The sequence below is a fragment of the Camelina sativa genome, chromosome 1, assembly GCF_000633955.1.
Source record: "Camelina sativa cultivar DH55 chromosome 1, Cs, whole genome shotgun sequence".
Lineage (NCBI taxonomy): Eukaryota > Viridiplantae > Streptophyta > Magnoliopsida > Brassicales > Brassicaceae > Camelina > Camelina sativa.
Window position 1 is genome coordinate 4,197,679 of NC_025685.1, and position 21,396 is coordinate 4,219,074.

The window sequence follows — 21,396 nt, forward strand, 5'->3', positions numbered from 1 at the left end:
GTTTTGTCTTAATTTTGTTGGGCACAGGTAAGCTTGTGAAAAAAGATGGGTCGTGTTCGTACCAAAACAGTGAAGAAGTCTTCACGTCAGGTGATTGAGAAGTACTACTCACGTATGACTCTTGACTTCCACACCAACAAAAAGATCTTGGAAGAAGTCGCAATCATCCCATCCAAAAGACTACGCAACAAGATTGCTGGGTTCTCCACCCACTTGATGAAACGTATCCAAAAGGGTCCAGTCCGTGGGATCTCACTCAAGCTACAAGAGGAAGAACGCGAGAGAAGAATGGACTTTGTCCCCGACGAGTCAGCCATTAAAACCGATGAGATTAAGGTGGACAAAGAGACACTAGAGATGCTTGCTTTTTTGGGAATGTCTGATACTAGTGGGTTTTCTACAGTGGAGCCACAAGCTTTTGCTGCACCCGGCAACAATTTGTTTAGCAGGCCAGCAAAGAGATACTAATAAGGAGACTTAGAAAGACGAGAGAGTTTGGTTAATTGGTCTTTAGTATGAGTTGAATCAACATATGGAATTTTACAGCTCTTGCTTTGTTTTGACTTCTGTGTTTTGATTTGGAATTGCATTTAGTTGAAAACCATATACTTAATTTCGGAGAAAATATTTTGAGGTTTTGTTTCACATAATCGATATAATTCACATAACCTCTTCATATGTGATTAGCAAAACTGAAAATGGACTTTATACACATGAAACACATAAATAAAGAAAAAGGTTACGTCCGTAATTATATATGAAGAGTCAAGGACATAATCGTCCAATTAAATATATTTTTCCCAGTAGCGTCGAAATTGAGATTTGGGGAGTCGCCTCTTTCTAATGGCATTATTATACTACCGACCTCTTCCTCTCTTACATCACTCAACATCTCCGTCTGTGATTCCTTTTTTTCCGAAATTACCCCTCGAAACCTCTCAAATTCTCCAGTCTGCCCTTCCTCCACCGTTGCAGCCAGTCTCCAGCCACTTCTGCTCGGTGTTGTTGTTCTTCTTCGTCGTCGTCGTCAATGGAGTCTCCACCCGAAGGTTACAGAAGAAATGTCGGTGTATGCCTCATGAATGATTCCAAAAAGGTGATGATTGATGATTGATGATTTGATGAATTCATCGGAGACACTCAGATTCTTCATCTTCTCTAATTATTTTGGTTTAAGCTGATGATAGGTTTTGTTTCTCAAATTTTAACTGCAGATTTTCACTGCCTCGAGGTTGGATATTCCCAGTGCTTGGCAAATGCCTCAGGTAGAGAGAGATCTCTCAAGTGATTTCCATTTGTTAAAGATTTGAATCTGTTTCTTCTCTAATTGGATTCAAAATTGTTAAGATAATGGGGTTTGTTATGGAATCAAATTAGTTGAATAATAGGATCGTGTGTGTTGATGTTGTTGAATAGGGTGGAATCGACGAGGGTGAAGATCCAAGAGCTGCAGTTATGAGAGAGCTTAAAGAAGAGACTGGAGTTCACTCCGCTGAGATTCTTGCTGAGGTCTTTTTTTGTTTTTGCTTCTTTTTTTTTTTTTAAACCTTACATATCATCAATCAATCACTAATTATGATGATGTTTCTAAGAATTCATATTTTTCCTTTTTTTTTGGCTATAGGCTCCTCACTGGATAACCTATGACTTCCCTCCTATTGTTAGAGAGAGGCTTAAGGTCCGATGGGGTTCTGATTGGAAGGGTCAAGCACAGAAATGGTTAGTTTTTTTTTGGGATACTCAGACAGAGATGATCAAGAATCATGTCATTTCATTTCGGTTCTTGTTCGTCCACATATTGGGAATTCCTCAGGTTTCTTCTGAAATTTACTGGGAAAGATGAAGAAATCAATCTTCTTGGCGATGGAACTGAGAAACCTGAGTTTGGTGAATGGTCCTGGACTTCTCCTGATCAAGTCATTGAACAAGTGCGTACAATTTTACTTTTCTTTGTATATTCAGCTTAACATTTTAGATTCTACTACTTCTCTACTCATCTTCCTCTTCTATTTCCATCATTATACAGGCAGTGGATTTCAAGAAGCCAGTGTACAAGGAAGTCATGTCAGCTTTCGCTTCTCATCTTTAAAAAAGAAACATTAAACTAAACACGTTGTTTTAAGTTTTTTTTTTGGGTAAGAAACTCGAGAATAAGCAGTTCCTTGACATAATTTGCTTTTTAATATTACAATTCTTGTTCCCTCTCGTTTTCTTACTTGATCTAAGCAAAAGTGTGAAATCGTATCATGTTCTTATTTTCTCATCAAATATCCTCTCGATTTGATCTGCTACGACCTTAGCAACAACCTCAGGAGCAAACTTCTGGATCATGTCATCTCTTCCATGCTTTCCTTTAACCTTAGCCTCATCCGGATTATTCATTACATGCCTCATTAGAACCCTAAGCTTATCCACAGATGGCTCTGCCCATAGCTGCCCTTCAAAAGGACCTTCCTTTACTTCACTCATCTCCTCAACCACCAACGGGTAACTATTCCGCTCTGTCAGATACTCAGTTGGTCCTGACCAGTTCGTTGTTATCACAGGCAATGACATTGCCATGGCTTCCACTATCGGTCTTCCCCATCCTTCGCCTCTTGTAGGCAACACAAACGCATCAGCCGCTTTGTACAACCGAGGCAAATCAACTTGAGCTATGTGTTTATCAATCACATACACAGACGGGTAACCATTTCGAGTCTCTTCCATATCCAATTCTTCTACGAAATCTAGAATCTTGTTCCCGAAATCGCTCTCCGAGTGATACGCGTTTGTCAGCAAAAACAGAGCAACACCGTCTTTACCAGAGAACTCTCTCAGGTAAGCTTTCAACAACACATCCCAACCTTTTCTCTGCTCCCACTTAAACACACTCAAGAACACAAACCCCAAACCCGACTTTTTAATTCCGGAACCCAAAACCAAATCCCCAATTGCCATCAGATCCAATGGCTCATACTTTGAAGGATCGAAGAAGGCGACATCAACAGGCTGCACAATCTTGACAACCTTAGAAGAATCAACCCCACTTTGAACAAAAGAAGAGACATGAAACTCAGTAGGAACCCAAACATGATCCATCTGGTTACATCGCTCCACATGCTCTGGATTGACTCTATCAGTCTCAAACATTGTTCTACCAATCACAGATAAGAAATCATCGTAACCAGTAGGAGGACAAGGAAGAGTCTCGAACAATGGTGGATACCAAGCACCAGGCTCGCTATGACAAACAACGATCGTCTCGTTAGGTCTACACTGTGTTCTGTACATTTCAATCGCTAGCTCTTTAGTCTCCTTAGCTAAACCATTCCAAAACTCCACAGATTCTAGATCGCCATGGTGCTCGATGGTGATTCGAAATCTAGGGTTTGTGAGATTTCGACGAAGTGATAAAATGTAAGACCAAGCTTCTGAGCTGTAACCACCACTTGAGAGAAAAGGAGCCATCCATAACACGCAATGGGAGGTAGACGAATCTGTGTTCACGGATTCGGAATTGGATTTGGGGGCTCCGTCGTAGAACCCTAGAGGATAGCTATAGATGCGGTTCGCAGTGAAGGTGAATCTCAGACTTTGGACTTTGTAGAGATCAGTCGTAGTGAAGCCGAGTACGATTATCGAAAGAAAAAGGAATAAGATCGATGAAGAGTAGACGAACGTTGAGAATTTCCATTGTTGCTTGCTCTGATCTGGTGGTGGTTGATCCATCGATGACGACGGAGCAAGAAAGAGAGAGAGGGAGAGGGAGATTCAAAGTGGCGAGAGGCCCATTAAGATATCGGTTGGCCCATTGGATTACAGAAAAATCTCAATATAAAAATCATACGTAATATTATAAAATTATGAGTTCAACCAAAAGGTAGAGACTTAGCAAAGTTATATTATGCACAAGATGAATGGGAAAATACTAAGGTCTAAAATAAAGCTTAGTAGTAATCCACTCCAACAAAGAGATATGGGCAGAACTTATCCCCGGAGAGAAGCTCGTGGCACCGCTGGTAATCCAAATTCATCCTCGGCCTGTTTAATCACATTGTTTAACGGTGTCTCATTAGCTATCCATCAGAAGGTAAATTACATACACTTGAAGCATTTTGAAATCTTAAGATTTAAAAATTAACCTGAACTCTTCCATGTGGAGCTCCACTGTGTCCTGTTGGTGCTGCAGGCAAGTTAAGCTCGCTATCGTAGTCAGTTTCTGTATCGGGTTGGAGATAAGAAGGCATTCCATCTGCTTCAGTCTCGTTTCCCATGTCAGATTCAAGAGCATCAAGCTCTGAAATACATCAATATTAGGTGTAAATGATAGGACTTAGGATAGGGTTGCAAGAGATTTATCTTAAAATCTCCCCATTACGAAACGACAAGGAACATTACCTCCCATGAGGTCATCTTCGTCAAGGCCATCAGGAATATTGTAGCTTCTACCAAGTGTTTCTTGAATTTCAGAGCTCACATCCATCAGATCCATCATCTCATCTTGCAGATTCTGTACCATCAGAGATAGTGTCAGGCAAATCAAACACCAGAGAAAAGCTTGAAATCATTTAATAAAACCAACATTGTTATAAGTAACTGAAAAAACGTACATCAATATCTTGAATCTTTACGGTTTTCATCATTCCTTTCAACTCCTTGTTTGCAGATTTTAGTGCTGTCATCTGCAATAGATACACAAAACATTCAAACACCACTTTAACTTTTGTCAGAATCAATCATTTGAAACATTCAATCATTTGTCAGAACAGAAGTTAAATACAGTTTGTTGAGCATCTTTGAGGCCTTCAGCAGCGAATGAAACTTGATCGAGATTGAATGTTTGATTATAGAGCATGTCGCGTTGTCCTTCATACCTAGTTTCAGCAAAATGTAATCAGGTGGTGTTTATTATCTACCAACCATATCCTATAAGCAGAGTAGCAGGCAAGAGAATGCTGAATCAGTTAATATTAACAAATTGAGAAAGACTGACATTTTCTTCTGCTTGAGAACCCTCATAGCACGAGCTTTGACAGCTTCTTGAGCAGGACCAGGTCTGGTCTTTTTAATCTGTTCTCTGTATTTGCAGAGTTCAAAATCAAGCTTCTTAATCTTATCTTCTACCGAATCTCCTCTTTTGTTTATCTGACCAAACAAAATAAAACATAAAAACAAAACTCAGTTTTCTTCTTCTTCATTTGGATCTTAGTGGGGGTTCTTCCAATAGCTCTTAAACCTTCCTAAGGATTGGTTCTCTATCTAAATATATCAGTCAATCCAAAGTATGAAAATCTCAAAACCAAATCACATTACAGAAACGATTCGAAGATGAAATTTCCGAATTGAAACCGAAAAAATATTGAAAAAAATAAATAAGAAACGAGAGGGAGAAACCCGATCAGAGGCATCCTGAATAGAGGGAGGAGGCTCTGTGTTCTTTTTCGCGCCGAAAACTCTCCTCATCTTCTTCTTCTTCTTCTTCTACTCGGTGAAGAAATCTTTCTGGGAATATTCGGATGAGACAGAGAGAGAAATCGAATTTTTAAAGAAGAAGACTTGTCTTAAAAGGGTTTCGCAATTTCCTTAAAATCTGTTTGGATTTTGAGTAAACGAAACTTTTTAAAGATTTGGTCAACGAGAAGCTTCCTAGAAGAAGAAGAAGACGGTAAAATCGATTTTGGTTCGGTTTGGTTCAATTTTGCAAACCGAGTTTATCATATGAATCATACATTTTAGTACCGTAAACCAAAACTGAAGAAAGATTTGACCAAGTATTTATTACAAACACTACAATAGAAGAGAGAGAGAGAGTTTTTTTTTTTTTTAAGGAAAAAAAGAGAAACAGAGCTTACTACTCTTACAGACTCGAGTATATTTCTTCTGAGAATTACAAAACTTTCCTACAACTTTTATAACCCTGAACAAATTTTAACTCCCGAAATCCTTGCTATTGTTGACACGGAATACAAAAGAGATGATGAAATAAGCATAAACGCAAAGGGAACCCCCCATGCTCTTACCTCTTTCATCAAACGACAGATCTGCTCTGCATCCCAGTTTACCCGAGTATATATATTTATAGCCAACAGAAAGACCAAAAAGGCTGAGATTATATATGATTCTCTTCATGAGCCCAGCTATGCATTTTCTTGTGTGGTGTATCATCCCCCCCTAGTGCTGCTTATTTCTTCCTGTTGGTTTTCTTCGCTTTAAAGATTCTGCGTCCTGACTTATCGCCTCCTCCAGTGCTGCCTAGTGAAAAGCTCCCACCTCCTTGAAACTCTAGACTCTGTGATGCCTGGAAAGGTGATGCGTTCTGTGGCGTGCTTGGGATCGGCTGCCCTCCAAACTGGAACGGGTTAGCCATTGATGAAGGCTGTGTCGCTGCTCCTCCGCCAAAGCCAAAGTTAGGTTGCGGCATCGTGACAGCCGGTTGTCCAAACATTGGCGGCGCTACCATGGATGCTTTATTAGCTTGGTCTGTGTCTTCTGCCATGCTGTCTTCCATGCTTACTTGTTGGTTATTATTGTTGATGCCATTTGTGTTATTAGGAGCACCAAATGCAAACCCGGAATTCGAGTTACCGAACACAGACTGTGATGGATTCGCTGAGGGGGCTGAGTTACCAAATACCGGCTGCTGCGGAGTGGTAGGACCGGTTGAGTTGAAACCAAAGATAGGTGAAGATGATGGGGTGTTGGTAGATGCACCAAAAATGGGAGCAGGAGTGCTTGAACCAGTAGCAGCAGAAGATCCTCCAAAGTTAAAGGTGGGAGATGAAGAAGGGGTGAACGAGGAACTAAATACTGGAGCAGAGTTGGGAGCTTGCCAGCTTGACCCAAATAGGGGAGAGCTTGTTGTACCACTAGAGCTTGCAGAGGAGTTTATCGAACTCAGTTGAGGAGTTGAGCCAGAAGCAAATACAAATGGAGAACTGTTTGATGCAAGAGAAGAGTTCCCAGACGAACCAAATGTTGGAGCAGATGCAGACGAACCAAACTGGAAGGGGGTGCTTTGGGTTGATGTTGTGGTTCCGCTGCCAGTATTACCTGTCTGAGCATTTGCAGCACCGAAAAGATTCGAGGCCTGAGATTGAGAGCTAGCAGCAGAAGCTGATGAACCAGCATTAAATCCAAAAATACTGCCTCCGGTACTGGCAGCTACACTTCCAAACATGCTACTACCAGAGCTTGTAAATGCAGGAGGGTTAGTACCAAAAATATTACTTCCGGCATTATTACTCCCGGCATTAGTAGCTGCCGAACTCACAGAAAATTTGCCTGTCTCCGTCACAGGGGTTGAGGAAGATGTCACACCAAATATTAAACTTCCAGAGCTCACAGGAGCAGATGATGCAGTAGTAGATGGGTTTAATGTGCTGCCACCAACCACAGAGGATGTCCCACCAAAAATATTTTTACCTGCATCTGCCACAGCAGGAGATGAGCTTCCAAACACAAAACCTGGCGTGCTTTTATTTTCTGAGGACTTAGCACCAAAACCGCTGCCAGTGCTCGGCTCTGCTGAAGCCATTCCACCAAACTTGAAAGTGTTTGTATTTTCAAATGTTGACTTTTTTACTTCAGACTCCTTTGAGATCTGTCCGCTAGATTGAGTTACAGCTGGCGCAGAAAATGGAGCTGCATGTTCCCCAAATTTGAAAGGTGATGTAGAAGAGGCGGGAGGTGCTGCAGTTGATTGTGAGTTGCTATCGTTACTGGTATCAGCAGGCAACTTTCCAAATATACTAGAGGAACTGGGAGTAGCGGCAAGAGACTGCACAGTTGACGGAACATCACCCACAGAATTATTGGAAGGTATACTTGAGATAGTAGGTGGGAAGGAAGGGATTGAACTAAGAGACCCATTATTTGGAGGTGGACTGACAGCGTTTGCTCCAGCTGAGAATATACTACCATTGAGGGTTGACGCAGCTGAGGTAGTTGACTCAGCTCCAGAAGCACTGTTGCTGAAAGTTTTCTTTGATTCAGTTGGTTTTGCCCAACCCTCTGATACTCCAAAACCAGTGCTGCAACACGAAGAAAGAAAGTCAGAAGCCAGTAAAAAATTTCATAACCAATATGGGTGAGCTTCGCTAGTTAATAGACACGAGATGAATAAGTGCCTATCAAACTAGGCCAAAAAATAGTCATGCCACCAACCTGCTCGTCTCATTTAGCTTGATGTCTGCAGATGCACCAGCGTTTTGATTTAACAAGTCAGTGGCAGCCGGTGATGAGAAGAAGCTGGGAAATACAGCATCAGCTTTTTTAGGCTCTTCGAGAGAAATAACTTTCTCTTTTGAGGTAAGCTTGCTAGGAGAAATACTCGATTTGTCAGTCTCTTGTATGAACTTTGAAGTTGGCTCTGAGGCCATATTACTTTGCTGAACAGCTTCAGTGGGCAAAGCCGAGAACTTGAACCTTCCAGTTTCCAGAGATCCATTAGAAGTACCCTGAGATGCATCACCATTAGATATATATGCTGTAGAGGGCATCGCTTCAGAGGGAGTAAGTAGTTTCTCCCCATTAGGCATGCTGATACGACTTTTCTCTACTTTGAAGACATTCTGTTTTTCTACCACTTCAAAGGGAGTAGATGCCGCACCATGATCATCATCCAAATCCAAGAAATCCTGCATTATCGCAGTTGTATATATAGACTGGTCAAAGGTGTGCCATAAAAATATTGACAAAGGAGAAATATGAACTGAACAACATAATATTTGCAGCTAGAGAGGTGTTACTATAAGAAATTAACATTCTGGAAATATAACTATAAGAAATAAAAAAAGTATACCTCATGCGCACTCATTCGAAATGCTCTCTTTTTTGGAGGATGCTCTACAAACGAATTCGTGAGAGGCAAATAGGCACCTTTACCAAGAGTCTCCTGATCTTGAGTGGAACCTGTTTTGCTTGTGCCATCAACAGTACCACCAGTCTTCCCACTCGGGGCCAAAACCTCTCTGGAGCCACTCTCTCTAGATTTTTCCTGCTTTTGATAGCTAGAATCTGGCAAATTTTCCTTCTTCTCAGGAAGATTATCCAAGAACTTTGGTGCCTCCACATTCTGTAGGCTTTTGAGTGCGGGACCACGTAGCATGGATGGTGATAACTTACTTGGTGATTTCTCCTTTGTTGGAACCAGAAAATCAAGCTGTTGAAATATTTTTGAAGCCATATCACTGGACTGGGTAGGAACAAGGTTAAAACTTGAACCAGGAATATTCTCTGCACTGTCTCTAGATGTATGTGTAGTTTTTTGTCCACTATTGGCACGGACAGAAAGTGGGCTCTCAGAAGCAGGAAGAGCCAAGCTTCGGGACGAAAGGTTAGATTTTTGACGAATCCTCCTTACAGGGCCCACAGATCCTACGTCATTATCTAAGGCTGAGCTCCTCCGTTTAAGACCCTACAAAATTAAATAAAAGTCATGTGAATACTTTGTTTCAGAGAAAGATCTGAAACCCGTTTAATGCATAGTCAAAAATGTTCTCACCGATTGAAACCCTTGCCTAGAACCAGAAGGTAAGCTTCCTTCCCATGTACCTGGAGATGCTTGAAAAAGAGACCCAATCTGGAAAAAAAAGAACACTATGTAAAATTTGAAGCAAGTAGAAAATTTAATAAATAATTATGGCTCAAAACTGAAACCTTCACAGTGGACTGAGGCCTAGAGTATGGTGTTCTGGCCATGCTATAAACAGCAGATCTTCCCCGAGATCTAGGGGTGACAAAACCATTTTCCAAAGGTCTTTGTCCAGAAGGCTTTGGTACCAGTGACATTGTAGGTGACTTCTGCGGAAACGGGGTTCTGTTCAGGAAAACAGAATCTTCCCTACCCGCTTGACCACGCAATCCCAACATAGAAGGAGTAACTTCTGAAGGTCGGCTACCCATGTAGGCCTTTGCAAGCTGTGCTGGCGAAGCAACGCACTCAACGAGAGCCTGGTAAGGATATCATCAACAACAAAATATTAACAACTCCACCTTGTATGAAGCTCAGCTAAAACAGACTAGTATATTTAATACGTCTAACAACTTTCTTACTCTCGAACTTCCAGGAGGTGTTGAAACAATGGCGTTCATACTTCCATTATTTGGATGCGTCCTATCCCTCTCATGTGATGGCGGATGTCTCACAACATTACTCGCTTCATTTCTCTGCTCCTCGTTCACAGTGGACGAATCAGGAGCTTTTGAACGCAGCAAGGTAGTTAATCGATCAACTTCAGACCTGTAAAATCATCAAAAGTGATCAACAGATTTTCAAAACATAAAAGTTTCACAATAGTTCAAAACGCCAACAGGTCTAGAAATGTTGAAATGAACACACCAAAAATAAAAACGAGAAACAATAATAGGGAGTTTATATTCATTTATGAATGCTGAATCAATCAACAGATTAAGAAATTTTAATTGCATTAGGAGGAAATAGTTACTCTACTGTAGTGTACCTTGTAAAAGTTTTCCCCTGTAAGATTTTCTCAAGATCTGTAAATCCATCTTTGGTTGGATCAACAGATGCATTGGTATCTTCCATCCGAATAAAATCACTTTTCTTGGACAGCTTCACATAACACATCAATAAATAAAACATATGTTACACTACAGAGGATAAAAAAAAACAACGAAATCCAAAGAAAGAAGATGTTTCATCTAAAGAAAGCTAATTTACTTACATTGGAGACGTCCTGCTTGTGTTCTACCTTCCTCTCCAGATTCACATCTGGTCCATAATAACAGAAACAATACACATTAACAACGTCCACTTAGAAAAGCGAGGAAAGAAATTCATTAAGTGACTGCTAGCAACAACCGGCTAACAATACATACACAACCTTTATGTACTTCTTAGTTCTGAATCACTTAAAAAAAACAATGGGCAAATGCCGCAAATCTAAACGCTAAAAAAAATCTACAATTCCTAAATCAAACTTCTCTAAGTACCTTAAAAACAGCGAATGAGATTTAAAAAAAAAAAACTTTTGCATCGAATAAAGCAACAAACCCCATACCTCTTTCTGGAAGCTGCTTCTGCTGCTCCGGAGACTGTGTAGGCGTCTCACCTGAGACAAGGCGTTTACGGAAAACCGAAGCGAAGAGCCTATGAGCACTATAAGTAATAAGCCTCTGGGCCGGATCCACTAATTTCGACAACCAGCCGCCGCCTCTGACATCTCCGCCACCAAGTCCAGAGTTCCTCACGGAAGTCGGTGGTCGATCATACGGAGTTTTCTGAGACCTTCGAGCCGTCGGCTTCCGGGCTTTTCCACCGGTTCCAAATCCGCCGCCGTAAGGGTTGCTGCTTTCACCGCGTGCCGCGCTCGCCATTAAGCCACCAACGAAAAAAGAACTGAGAAACGAATCTAGGGTTACAACGAACCTTTCCGCCTAAGGAAAAATCGGAAAAAAAAAACTTATTGAGAAAAGAGGGATTTGAAAAAAAATTCGGTGAAATTAGGGTTTTTTTCTAATTTGTGGCACCAAAATCGAGACGAAAGAGCGAACCCGAAGAAACAAACAAAAAAAAATGTTTAGGGTACCAAAAAATAAAATTTTAAAAAACAAAAAAAAAACGAGAGGAGCGTAAAGCAACGCACCTTAAAAAGGGTATATTCGTCTTTTCAAAAAGAAAACACTACCGATAGCGACCGTCATATAAAATACGGACACAGATCATTCTCATCCGTGAGCTTTAACTCATCTGATGGTTAAGATTTAGCGTTTGACAATACTCCAGTCACACTAAAAAAATATCTCCGATTGAAACGGTGAAACTTAGTGGGCTGGGCTTTATTGGACAATTAGGCCCCACAACCACTCACTCGCGGATGAAAATTAAAATTAAAAATAATAAAAAAAAAAAAAAACAAATAACAAATGGCAGCAAAAAAAGTTACAGGCAAAAACTATGTGTATATGCATAGAAGTACACAGTACAAAAAAACAGATTTACCTAAACCAGTCTAACTGACAATGGTCTCATCAAAAATGTTGAGAAGAAAACACACAATCAATGATCATCATTCATTAAAAATAATAGACGAAGCTATTGTTGTTGTTGTTTTTGTTGTAATATCTGACAACTAATGTTTCAGAGATATGCTAATGCTGTTATCTAAACCCATCTTCACTGGTCCTCCCATTATGCTTCCTTTCTGCATCATTGCCACAAACTCGTTGTAGTCTATTCTCCCGTCCTGCAAAAACGACGATTCAATGTTTTTTTAAGATGTCTTATCAATGTGACTCTACTGTTAGGAATGATATAATGCATTTATTTGTTGTGGCTCATCATTGTGTGAGAATAGGAGGTTTTACCTTGTCTTGATCAACATCACGCATCATTTCTTCTATGCGAGCATCTTCAACACCAAACTCCTCGCATGCTTGTTGAAGCTCGTCCGGGGTGATAAAGCCGCTCTCGTCCTTGTCAAAGTAGGAGAATGCAGCGAACAAATGGTCCTCTCTCTCTATTTTGTTTAGATGCAATGTGGCCGCTATGAACTCTTTGTAGTCTATTGTTCCGCTATTGTCCACATCAGCCTGAAATATAGACGAAACAGAACATACACGGTTAGTGCAAAAAGTGGAACTAAAGATCAGGAACTTCTACCACTAGACCGGTTAATCATAAAAGAGAATTTAAAGTAAAGGAAAAGAGCTAAAGTTCGGATTAGTGTTCTTGGATTGAGACTTACAGCTTGCATTAGATCAAGAATTTCTGACTCTTTGAGATTGGCACCAACTCGTTTTAGTCCTGCTTTCAGTTCTTCGAAAGTTATCTGACCACTATTGTCAGCGTCAATCATCTTAAACATTTCTTTCAAACCAGCTATTTCTTCTTCAGATAAGCTCTCGGCTATGACCTGCAACAAGTTTAAGAAAGAGGCAAAACTTATTATATCTTCTGTGTTTTTCTTTCTTTGGGATCTTGTTTAGAATTAGAAATACAAACTTACTCTTAGAGCCATTTTCTTGAACTTGTTCATTGCAGAAAATTGCTTCATACGGCTAAGAACAGCAGAGTCCAAAGGTTTATCTGGAGCCACACCGTCAATTTGTACCCATGGATGACCTGTTCAGAAACAAAACTCCTTGAGATGAAGCAGAACGGTGAAGTTCAAATACAAAAATGTATTTGGAAAATCACCTAGCATGTGTTTGTGAGACAATAGACCAGGAAATGAAGTTCACAGTTGAGAATGGTTTAAAACTTACATAATACTTGATGCGCGGTTAGTCTTCGCTTGGGGTCGCGAACAAGCATTTTCCTGACCAAGTCTTTTGCGCTTTCAGAGATGCTTGGCCATGGATCAGATGAAAAGTCAAGATCACCATGAAGGACCTGCTCGAAAATACCTTGTTCGGTTTCTGTATAGTTCATGGAAACAACATTTGCTTCAGAGCCTAAAAAGAGCAATCATATGCATTTATCTACAATGGGATCTCTCTTACCTGCCCAAAAAGGAGGAACTCCGCTTAACAAAATGTAAACAATCACACCAGCACTCCACACATCTGATTCAGGACCATAACGCTTTCTAAGAACCTCTGGAGCTACGTAATACGGACTACCAACAACATCTGTAAAAACCTCATCTGCAAAAGTGGAAATAATTTACAATTCAAGAATCAAACGTAGCTGTTGTAAACTGAAAGATCAAAGACAAAAAGCAACCATATAAATGCAAACCTGGCTTAAAGAACATTGAAAGTCCAAAGTCAATCGTTTTCAAGAGAGAGTCTTCCTCTTTACTAACAAATAGAAAATTCTCAGGCTTGAGGTCTCGATGCATGACACCAAGAGAGTGACAAGCCTCTAAAACCCCAACAATGGTTCTCGCAAGCTCAGCAGCTTTCCTCTCTGTGTAATGTCCACGCTGAATAATCCTATCAAAAAGCTCGCCACCAGAACACAACTCCATCACAAGATGTACCGCCACAACATCCTCATAAGCTCCTTTAATGGAAATAACATTTGGATGACCAGCCAAGTGATGCATTATCTGAATCTCTCTTCTCACATCTTCAACGTCCTCATCAGTTAAAAGCTTCCTCTTGGAAATCGACTTGCAAGCATACTCGTTCCCGGTACCTTTCTCAAGGCATAAAAACGTTGTCCCAAATTGCCCTTGTCCAAGTTTCCTTCCTAATGAATAGAACTCTTTAAAGTTTTCAGTTTTCCTCTGCAACACTGACTCAGTTCTAACCCCTGCACTGGACACTCTCCTCATATGTTTAGGATTCTTAGGTTCAGGTTTCGTCTCCGGCTTGGATTCAGACTTTGTTTCTGGTACTGTCGCCTCCGGCTTGGACTCAGACTTTGTTTCTGGTATTGTCGCCTCCGGCTTGGATTCAGACTTTGTTTCTGGTACTGTCGCCTCCGTCTTGGATTCAGACTTTGTTTCTTGTATTGTCGTCTCCGGCTTGGATTCAGACTTTGTTTCTGGTTTTGTTGTCCTCGGCTGCACAAGAACTTCCTGCTTGGTTTCTTCAGGAAGAGCTTTCTGTTTGCTTTCATCAGGAAGAACCTTCTGCTTGGTCTCTTCAGGTTTGATCTCTGGACCAGGTTTCGATATGGTTTCAGGATTGGTCCTTGGGTTTGGCATCGTGATAGGCTCAGGGGGCTTATTCTGGACTTGATCAGGTGCTGGTTCTGAAGCTGCTTGTTTGGCAAATTCTGCTTTACCATGAGAAGAAGAAGAAGCTTGCTCAGCTCCAAGCCGTGGTCGCCACATTGCAGCCGAGACAGTTTGCAAGAAACCATTGCCAGAAATGTTTGGTCCAACGCAAACATTACCCATCAAAATATCTCTCTACCTTATATTATCCAAACACTAACACTACAGAATCGCATTCAAGCTCTCCACATCAAGATCTGATCAAAAGAACACAACTTTGATCTGATCTGATCTCATATTCCTAATGATCATAGACACTATAACTGAAAGTCAAATCTCTTATAATCTAAGACTCGCGATCATGCAGTGATTTTAAAACTTCGAATACAGATTGAACAAGCAAAAAAAAAAACCTACTCAAGGTCTTCCTCAACAAGAATCAATAGGCCAGAAGATACTACACAAGACAAAAATCGGGTTTTCAAAAGGGTGATAGAAAAATCAAAAATTCAAAGGGACCCAGAACAGAGAAGCGATGCAATGAAACGAATCCAGACAAGGGAAATTATCTGAAAACAAAGAGATCGATCTGGGATGGACAAGAAATCGAGAATGTTTTGGTTTGGTCGGAAAATAAGCGGGGGAAATCGAGGGATGGCTTATTAGCACTACATTTGCATAAAACCTTAGGGAGGTGTAATCTTGTTTGATAAGTCAATTGTGGAGAAAGATGAAGATGATTAATCGTGTTTGAAAAACGCGTCTGGGTTTAATCATCAGCGAATTTTGCGTTCCCCTTGTCTTAATTAATGTGTATTTTTTTTTTCTAATTCTCAAATCGTTCCACCATCAGCAGGCCATAGAATAATCAGACCCAATTTTACTTTGTCAATCTCTCAAGTAGTGTAATAAGTAATTTAGAACATTGGTAATGACATAACCTGAACATAACGGATTATTATTAACTGAACTTTAGTTTGTTAGTTACAAAAAAGTCTGTAAGAACTGTTCAGAAACAAAACCCAATAAAGTAGTTTCTCATGCAAACACCAATGATGCCAAAAAACCTACGGGTCAAAGATTGTAGTGACAAATTTGATTTTCCAATCATCATCAGCTTTAGCTTCCATCTTCTTTGACCCATATATAACCATGGTCTCTCAAAGAAGTAAGACAGGTTATGGATGATCTGCGATAACTAACCCGATATCGCTTTGTAGCCTTCTTTTTCCAGTAGTTTGGCCAATGTGTTGTCTCCGGTTTTTATAATTCTTCCGTTCTCCTGAAACCCCAGCAAGATACATCAACCACCAATACAAAAAAAATACAAAAGTGACTCCGATTTTGGTCATAAAAACTGAGCCAATATGATCTTTGTGGACCCAGTAAAGAAGGCTGGTTTGGCTACAATACTTACCATGATGTGTATTTGAGTTGGTTTGATGTAGTCAAGTAGGCGTTGATAGTGGGTTATCATCAGAACAGAGTTTTTTGGTGTCAAAAGTCCATTCACCGCCTTTGCCACATCCTGAAGTGCATCAACATCCAACCCTGAATCAATCTCGTCCAGTATAGCCAACTCGGCTCCAAGGACCTGCAAGGACAGGAAGAACGTTACCAACTGTTGCATTAGTGTACTTCAAAGAGGAAAACAAACAAATAAACTATGTTCATGTTTATCAATAAACCAAAAATTCCCACTCCTCGGGAGCCAGAACACAAGATGACACAAGAAAGTGCCTCAGGTTTCGAGCCTTAGAGTAACTACCATGACATTCTTAGGCCAAAGCACAAACAGTATATAAGCTCCAGATAAGGTAAAGTCTCCATTGCTTGCAGTTGCAGATATTTTAAGAAAAGGAAATGTAAGGAGATATGAAGAGATATAACCGTCTCCTTTCAGCTAAAACTGCAGTCAAATAGTTTTTATAGAATACTAACTGCTACCGTAATTTCCACGTTGGTTTATGAAGATACATGTACCTGCTTAAGCAATTCTACCCAAATATCTTGAAATTTCTAATTATTAGCCTTGCCGTTTTAACATGATACATGAGTACGGAAGAAGGATGTGGTCACAACTGAGAAACAAGGGAAAAATGAAAGCAATACCGCCAACTGTAGAATCTCGTTGCGTTTCCTTTCACCGCCACTAAATCCTTCATTGACATTTCTGTTGAGAAAATCGGTCTTCATGTTCACAACTTCAAGTTTTGACACTAAGTGGCTGTAGAACTGCATGAACCATGTGAAATCAGTAAGAACTAAGACAGAAGATAGGCAAATAGACAGTTTCTGCAAGGGGGACCAATCGGAACAGTGGCAAACAACAAGAAGTAAAAAAGAATGCAAACTAAATCTAAATCCTCTAATTAGGCAAAGCACCTGGATTGGATCAAGCTCTGGCTGACCGAGCTTTCTTTTACGAGCATTGAACGCCATATTCAAGAAATCCATATTGCTAACACCAGGGATCTCAACTGGAGACTGGAAACTCATAAAGAGACCAGCAAGAGATCTTTCCTCTGGTTCCATATCAAGCAGATTCTGCCCTTTAAACACAATACTCCCACCCGTCACTTCATAATCAGGATGGCCAACAAGAACCTACAACAAATAAGGCTCCATGAGAAAAACAAACACGACTATACACCACAAAGAACTATCCTGAGATACAAGATAACAGATAGAGAATCATATTCAAACACAAGTAAAAAATTTCACCTTGGAAAAGGTGCTCTTCCCTGAACCGTTCTNNTGAACCGTTCTTCCCCATCACTGCGTGAACCTATGAGTTGGTTAGCAAAACCACGAAAGAAACCATAGATTACAATCAGCAGAATCAGATATTTCTAACATAGGACAATTCAAAAACGTCGAATTTTCACAATTTTAATGTATTCTTGACTCATTATGTCAAACTCAAACAATTCTCATATGATGAGACAACACTGATGAGAATGAGATACCATGGGAAAGCTTAAGCTTACTGGTGATTAAAATTTAAGTCAACCTAGAAAAACCGATACGCACCTCTCCTTCATAGACAACCAAATTGACACCTTTGAGTATCTCCTGCCTCGATTCAGCAATCACAGCTCTCAAATCCCTAACCTCAAGCAACGGGATCCTACCTCCGTCATCGCGATCTTCCACCAACGAATCCGAATCAACGGCTGAGGATACCGAAGACGCAGCAGTAATAGTTACTGGACGGCGAGTGGTTCTCAGGGTTGGAGCAGCGGCGGCGGAATTAGCTCGGAGATTACAGAAGAGAACACGAGAGGGCGAAGTTCCAAACCGAACTCGCTGAGTAGGAGGAGGAGGTGATGAAACAGTTGGAACGAATTGAGCAATTGAGTAAGCGTGACGGAGCTGTAGATTAACGCCGGCCATGGAGAGAGAGATATTGCGGCGGAAGAAGAAGAAGACGAAGACGGTGGAGGTTAAGTTATCCGGTGAGTGATGTGGTTAGGTCCAGGGAATCTTAATTTCACGTGTTGAATGCCACGTTGTATATCTCTATATATACAGTAGGCGCTATTAGCTAAAAAGGAAATAAATAAATAAAAACGACGTCACTTTGTGTTGATACGGCATCTTCTTAAACCTTAAAAAGCTTCTTTCCTTGAAGTACAAGAAACCATATTACATATGATATGAGAGAGACCTTGGGATGAAGAAACAGACAAAGTCAATACCCTAAAGCAATCCTAAACCCAAACCCTCTTATGGCTTCTAACTGTATCTTTATATACAACATTCAAAAACATGTTTCTATGTTTCATATTCAGTTCGGTTTATTACTTAAAAGTTTCAATTTTTTTTTCCTGACATAGTAAACTGTTGTTACATGGCTGCGATATTCAAGAGACCAAGGCCTGCCGGTGGTCATCACCCGCCACCGCTGGCTCCGACTGTGAGCAGTTTCAAACCGAGAGCTCAATGGACTAACTCTGGATCTTCCATTTTCCTCTACGTCAATCTTCCTGGTCTTTTTTTCTCTTCTTTCTTGTGTTTTGTGTCTTTGAGTTCAATATTTTAATTAATGATAGTCTTTATGAAGTTCTTGTTTATTGTCTGGAATGGGCAGGGTTTTATAGTGATCAAATAGTAATAAAGAGGGATGAGAGGACGAGGACTGTACAGATTCAAGGCCAGAGACCGCTCTCTGCTCAGACTAAGGCTCGTTTCAATGAATCTTACCGTGTCCCCGAGACCTGTGACATGACTAAATGGAGCACGTCCTTCTCACATGGACTCTTGACGATCGAGTTTCCAGCGATCGTGGAAGGTGACAAAAAGGTGAAAGCAGTCCACGATCAGGGCAAAATTGGACAGAGGTCTAATGAGGCGAAAAGTAGTCCTAATGGGAGTACCTTGGGGCGAAAGAAACCTTTGAACGAGGAGAAACAAGCGGGGACAAGTCAAGAGAAAGCTACTCCAACGTTGAATGAAGAAAAACCCAAAACGTATAAGTCAGTGGTTGAGAGTAATAGAGAGGTGCCAACGGGCAGTCGAGAGAAGTCTGAACCGAAAGTTCAAGCAGGAGAAGCGATCCCTAACGTAAGGGGCAAGGAGGGTGCGAAAGAAGATAAAGTGGTTCAGAGAAAGGAGGCTGCTCAAATGGGTCAGCAGAAGATTGGACAGAAATTGAAGGAAGAAGAGGCTAAACGTTCACCAGCCCTTGGTACTAGCAGCTTAAAACCCAAGGTACGTGCGATAGAAGAGGAAGTAAATGAGGGAAAGAAAGATGCTGATTTAAGTCAGAATAAGACTGGACAAATGGTGAAGGAGAAAGAGATTATACGTAAATCACCAGCCGTTGATGCTAGCTTGGGACCTAAGGTACAAACTAAACTTGTTGAGAAGAAGGGACATGGTGAAATAGGTCAGAAGCTGAAAGAGGGAGGAAAGGTTAACGTCGGACAAAAGGAACAAAGGAAATACACAAAACCAGTTGTTGGTGATGAGGCAAGAAGAACAGAGAAAAAAACGAATCAACCAGAGCCTGAGCTAAAAACAAAAGAGGGAGATGAACGAACAGAACTGGATGTTGATGATGGCTTGATAAACAAGCAGGATGAGAAAAATGAGAATGTTTGGGATATAGTAGGTGAAGGAGAGATCCAAGAGATAGTGGGGCAAAAAAAGATAGAGGAAACCGGTTCAGCCAAAGATACAGGAGATCATAAGGATAATGCTGAAGCTGTGGAACAAGAAACCGGTCCATTACTAGCCAAAGAAGGACAGACGAAGACCAACATGGATCCTTCTCCTACGGTAGGAGGAAGAGGAATGGGTGAAGAAGAGAGCCGGGCATATGACATATCTTTGGTGAATGTTGGCGCAGCTGCTCTTGTGATTATGGGATTTGGTGCTTATGTCTTTGTACCACTTGTAAAATATTTCTCTTGATTTGGCTAACAAGAAAACAAAAGTGATAGAGAACTGTTGGTTTCTGTTGGTTTAGCATAACCAGAGTTATTTGTTTCAACTTTTCTGAAAAAAATGATATTAAACCAAAGAGAATGTGATACTGATTGATGTTAATAACTAACTTCGATAATGATTTTCTTTTCTTCTTGTTTAGTAACATAGGAAAACAAAAAGACGAAGAGAGGACTAAAGCACATAGACGCTATGTACTGAGCTGATCATGGTCACAAAAACTGGTTGAATTGGGATTGTAAAATTTACAGGCTAACGGCTTCTACGATTCCATTACTTGGAATTTCCTCTGTATCTTCTTCATCAGCAGCAGAGATCAGAGAAGCAGATTGGATCTTTCCGGCATGATCTAGCCGCATAAGAATCACTCCCCTGAGAAATTAATAATCAAATGAGAAAAAATAAACATAAACAGTAGGAATGTCTGTCAAATTAAGGGAATAAACATATACCGCGCTCTACGAGACTGGATGGAGATATCCCTGACTTTGATCCGGTTCACAGTTCCGCTTTGACTCACCAGAACTACTTGCTCATCGCTCTCTCCATCCTCTGCAAAAAACAACCATTGGTGAGGTTCTATATAATCAGCAAATACAGTACCTATAAATCCTTATATCTGGGAGAGTGTATATTTACCAGCTAAGGAGTAACCAACCACGAAAACAGCAGCCAAACAATCATCTTCCGCAAACTGAGATGAAAGGAAAAAAGATAAATTAGCAAACAAACCTAATAAAAGATGATAATAATCCAGATCATACCTTGCATCCAACTAAACCAACCCTGTTCAACCGCGAACGCTTGAAGCTACTCAGAGAAACACGCTTTCCGTAGCCATTCTCACAGACGAATAATAGCCATGGACCAGTGGTTTGTTTCCTGCATTTGTTTTGGGTTAACAAAGTAAAGAAGACAGTTAAACATTAACTAAAAGTGATGAGAAGTTTCTAGAGCAAATTTCAGCAGATATAACTTAAGAAAAACGTACACAGTTGAAATATCTTTCGACTTCTCTTCCATATCTTTCCGCAGAGATGCAGGTATGATGTCCATGCTCGCCATCTTATCCTCTTTCCTAAGTCTCATGGCAGTCACTCCTTTTGTATTTCTGCTCAGTGTACGAACCTAGTACACAACAGTCATTAGAGTTTGCTCATGTAACAAACCTTTACTTGGAAAAAGAATCGAGAACCACAACTTACACCATCACATGTACTCAAGACGACCATTCCATTTTGGGACGCCATGGCCACAAGATCATCGCTTGAGCAACAACGAACCCATTTCAATTCATCACCAGAATTCTAAAGACAAATAATTATCTTAGAAT

General features: G+C 40.5%; 8 protein-coding genes and 2 pseudogenes across 9 annotated transcripts in view; 3 read left to right on the forward strand and 7 right to left on the reverse strand.

Annotated features, from left to right (window-relative positions):
- On the forward strand, window positions 16-645 carry LOC104771603 (40S ribosomal protein S17-2-like). Its single transcript, XM_010496187.2, has one exon. It carries the CDS (start codon window positions 46-48, stop codon window positions 466-468), a length of 423 nt encoding a protein of 140 aa, XP_010494489.1. The 5' UTR covers window positions 16-45; the 3' UTR covers window positions 469-645.
- On the forward strand, window positions 829-2,205 carry LOC104771516 (annotated as a pseudogene).
- On the reverse strand, window positions 2,152-3,736 carry LOC104771424. Its single transcript, XM_010495979.2, has one exon. It carries the CDS (start codon window positions 3,709-3,711, stop codon window positions 2,245-2,247), a length of 1,467 nt encoding a protein of 488 aa, XP_010494281.1. The 5' UTR covers window positions 3,712-3,736; the 3' UTR covers window positions 2,152-2,244.
- LOC104771329 (charged multivesicular body protein 5) lies at window positions 3,812-5,445 on the reverse strand. The gene is made up of 7 exons (XM_010495875.2): window positions 5,377-5,445; window positions 4,976-5,127; window positions 4,763-4,856; window positions 4,593-4,664; window positions 4,381-4,492; window positions 4,125-4,279; window positions 3,812-4,023 (listed from the first exon to the last, which is right to left on the reverse strand). Exons 1-7 carry the CDS (start codon window positions 5,443-5,445, stop codon window positions 3,970-3,972), a joined length of 708 nt encoding a protein of 235 aa, XP_010494177.1. The 3' UTR covers window positions 3,812-3,969.
- Window positions 5,735-11,523, reverse strand: LOC104771251 (nuclear pore complex protein NUP1). The gene is made up of 9 exons (XM_010495784.2): window positions 11,004-11,523; window positions 10,668-10,714; window positions 10,443-10,555; window positions 10,036-10,222; window positions 9,640-9,933; window positions 9,485-9,562; window positions 8,783-9,397; window positions 8,146-8,618; window positions 5,735-8,012 (listed from the first exon to the last, which is right to left on the reverse strand). The coding sequence occupies exons 1-9, from the start codon at window positions 11,317-11,319 to the stop codon at window positions 6,164-6,166; spliced, it is 3,972 nt and encodes a 1,323-aa protein (XP_010494086.1). The 5' UTR covers window positions 11,320-11,523; the 3' UTR covers window positions 5,735-6,163.
- Window positions 11,885-15,425, reverse strand: LOC104771165 (calcium-dependent protein kinase 2). 2 transcript variants are annotated; one of them, XM_019245530.1, is made up of 8 exons: window positions 14,295-15,425; window positions 13,685-14,255; window positions 13,447-13,590; window positions 13,210-13,362; window positions 12,951-13,066; window positions 12,690-12,857; window positions 12,310-12,534; window positions 11,885-12,188 (listed from the first exon to the last, which is right to left on the reverse strand). In XM_019245530.1, the coding sequence occupies exons 1-8, from the start codon at window positions 14,793-14,795 to the stop codon at window positions 12,075-12,077; spliced, it is 1,992 nt and encodes a 663-aa protein (XP_019101075.1). In that variant the 5' UTR covers window positions 14,796-15,425; the 3' UTR covers window positions 11,885-12,074. The 2 variants fall into 2 exon arrangements, with proteins under 2 accessions (XP_019101075.1, XP_010493983.1); XM_010495681.2 differs by having other exon boundaries at window positions 13,685-15,424.
- On the reverse strand, window positions 15,545-18,117 carry LOC104771073 (annotated as a pseudogene).
- On the forward strand, window positions 18,415-20,189 carry LOC104770980 (protein RESTRICTED TEV MOVEMENT 2-like). The gene is made up of 2 exons (XM_010495481.1): window positions 18,415-18,604; window positions 18,706-20,189. Exons 1-2 carry the CDS (start codon window positions 18,466-18,468, stop codon window positions 20,028-20,030), a joined length of 1,464 nt encoding a protein of 487 aa, XP_010493783.1. The 5' UTR covers window positions 18,415-18,465; the 3' UTR covers window positions 20,031-20,189.
- Window positions 20,156-21,365, reverse strand: LOC104770887 (DNA gyrase subunit A, chloroplastic/mitochondrial-like). The gene is made up of 6 exons (XM_010495387.1): window positions 21,269-21,365; window positions 21,055-21,191; window positions 20,828-20,945; window positions 20,703-20,757; window positions 20,516-20,615; window positions 20,156-20,435 (listed from the first exon to the last, which is right to left on the reverse strand). Exons 1-6 carry the CDS (start codon window positions 21,311-21,313, stop codon window positions 20,309-20,311), a joined length of 582 nt encoding a protein of 193 aa, XP_010493689.1. The 5' UTR covers window positions 21,314-21,365; the 3' UTR covers window positions 20,156-20,308.
- The window catches only part of LOC104704210 (DNA gyrase subunit A, chloroplastic/mitochondrial), an 11,745-nt gene continuing 11,708 nt past the window's right edge, over window positions 21,360-21,396 (reverse strand). The window contains exon 26 of the mRNA XM_010420336.2: window positions 21,360-21,370. Within this exon, the coding sequence (XP_010418638.1) occupies window positions 21,360-21,370 (11 nt within the window). The remainder of the gene's footprint in view (window positions 21,371-21,396) is intronic.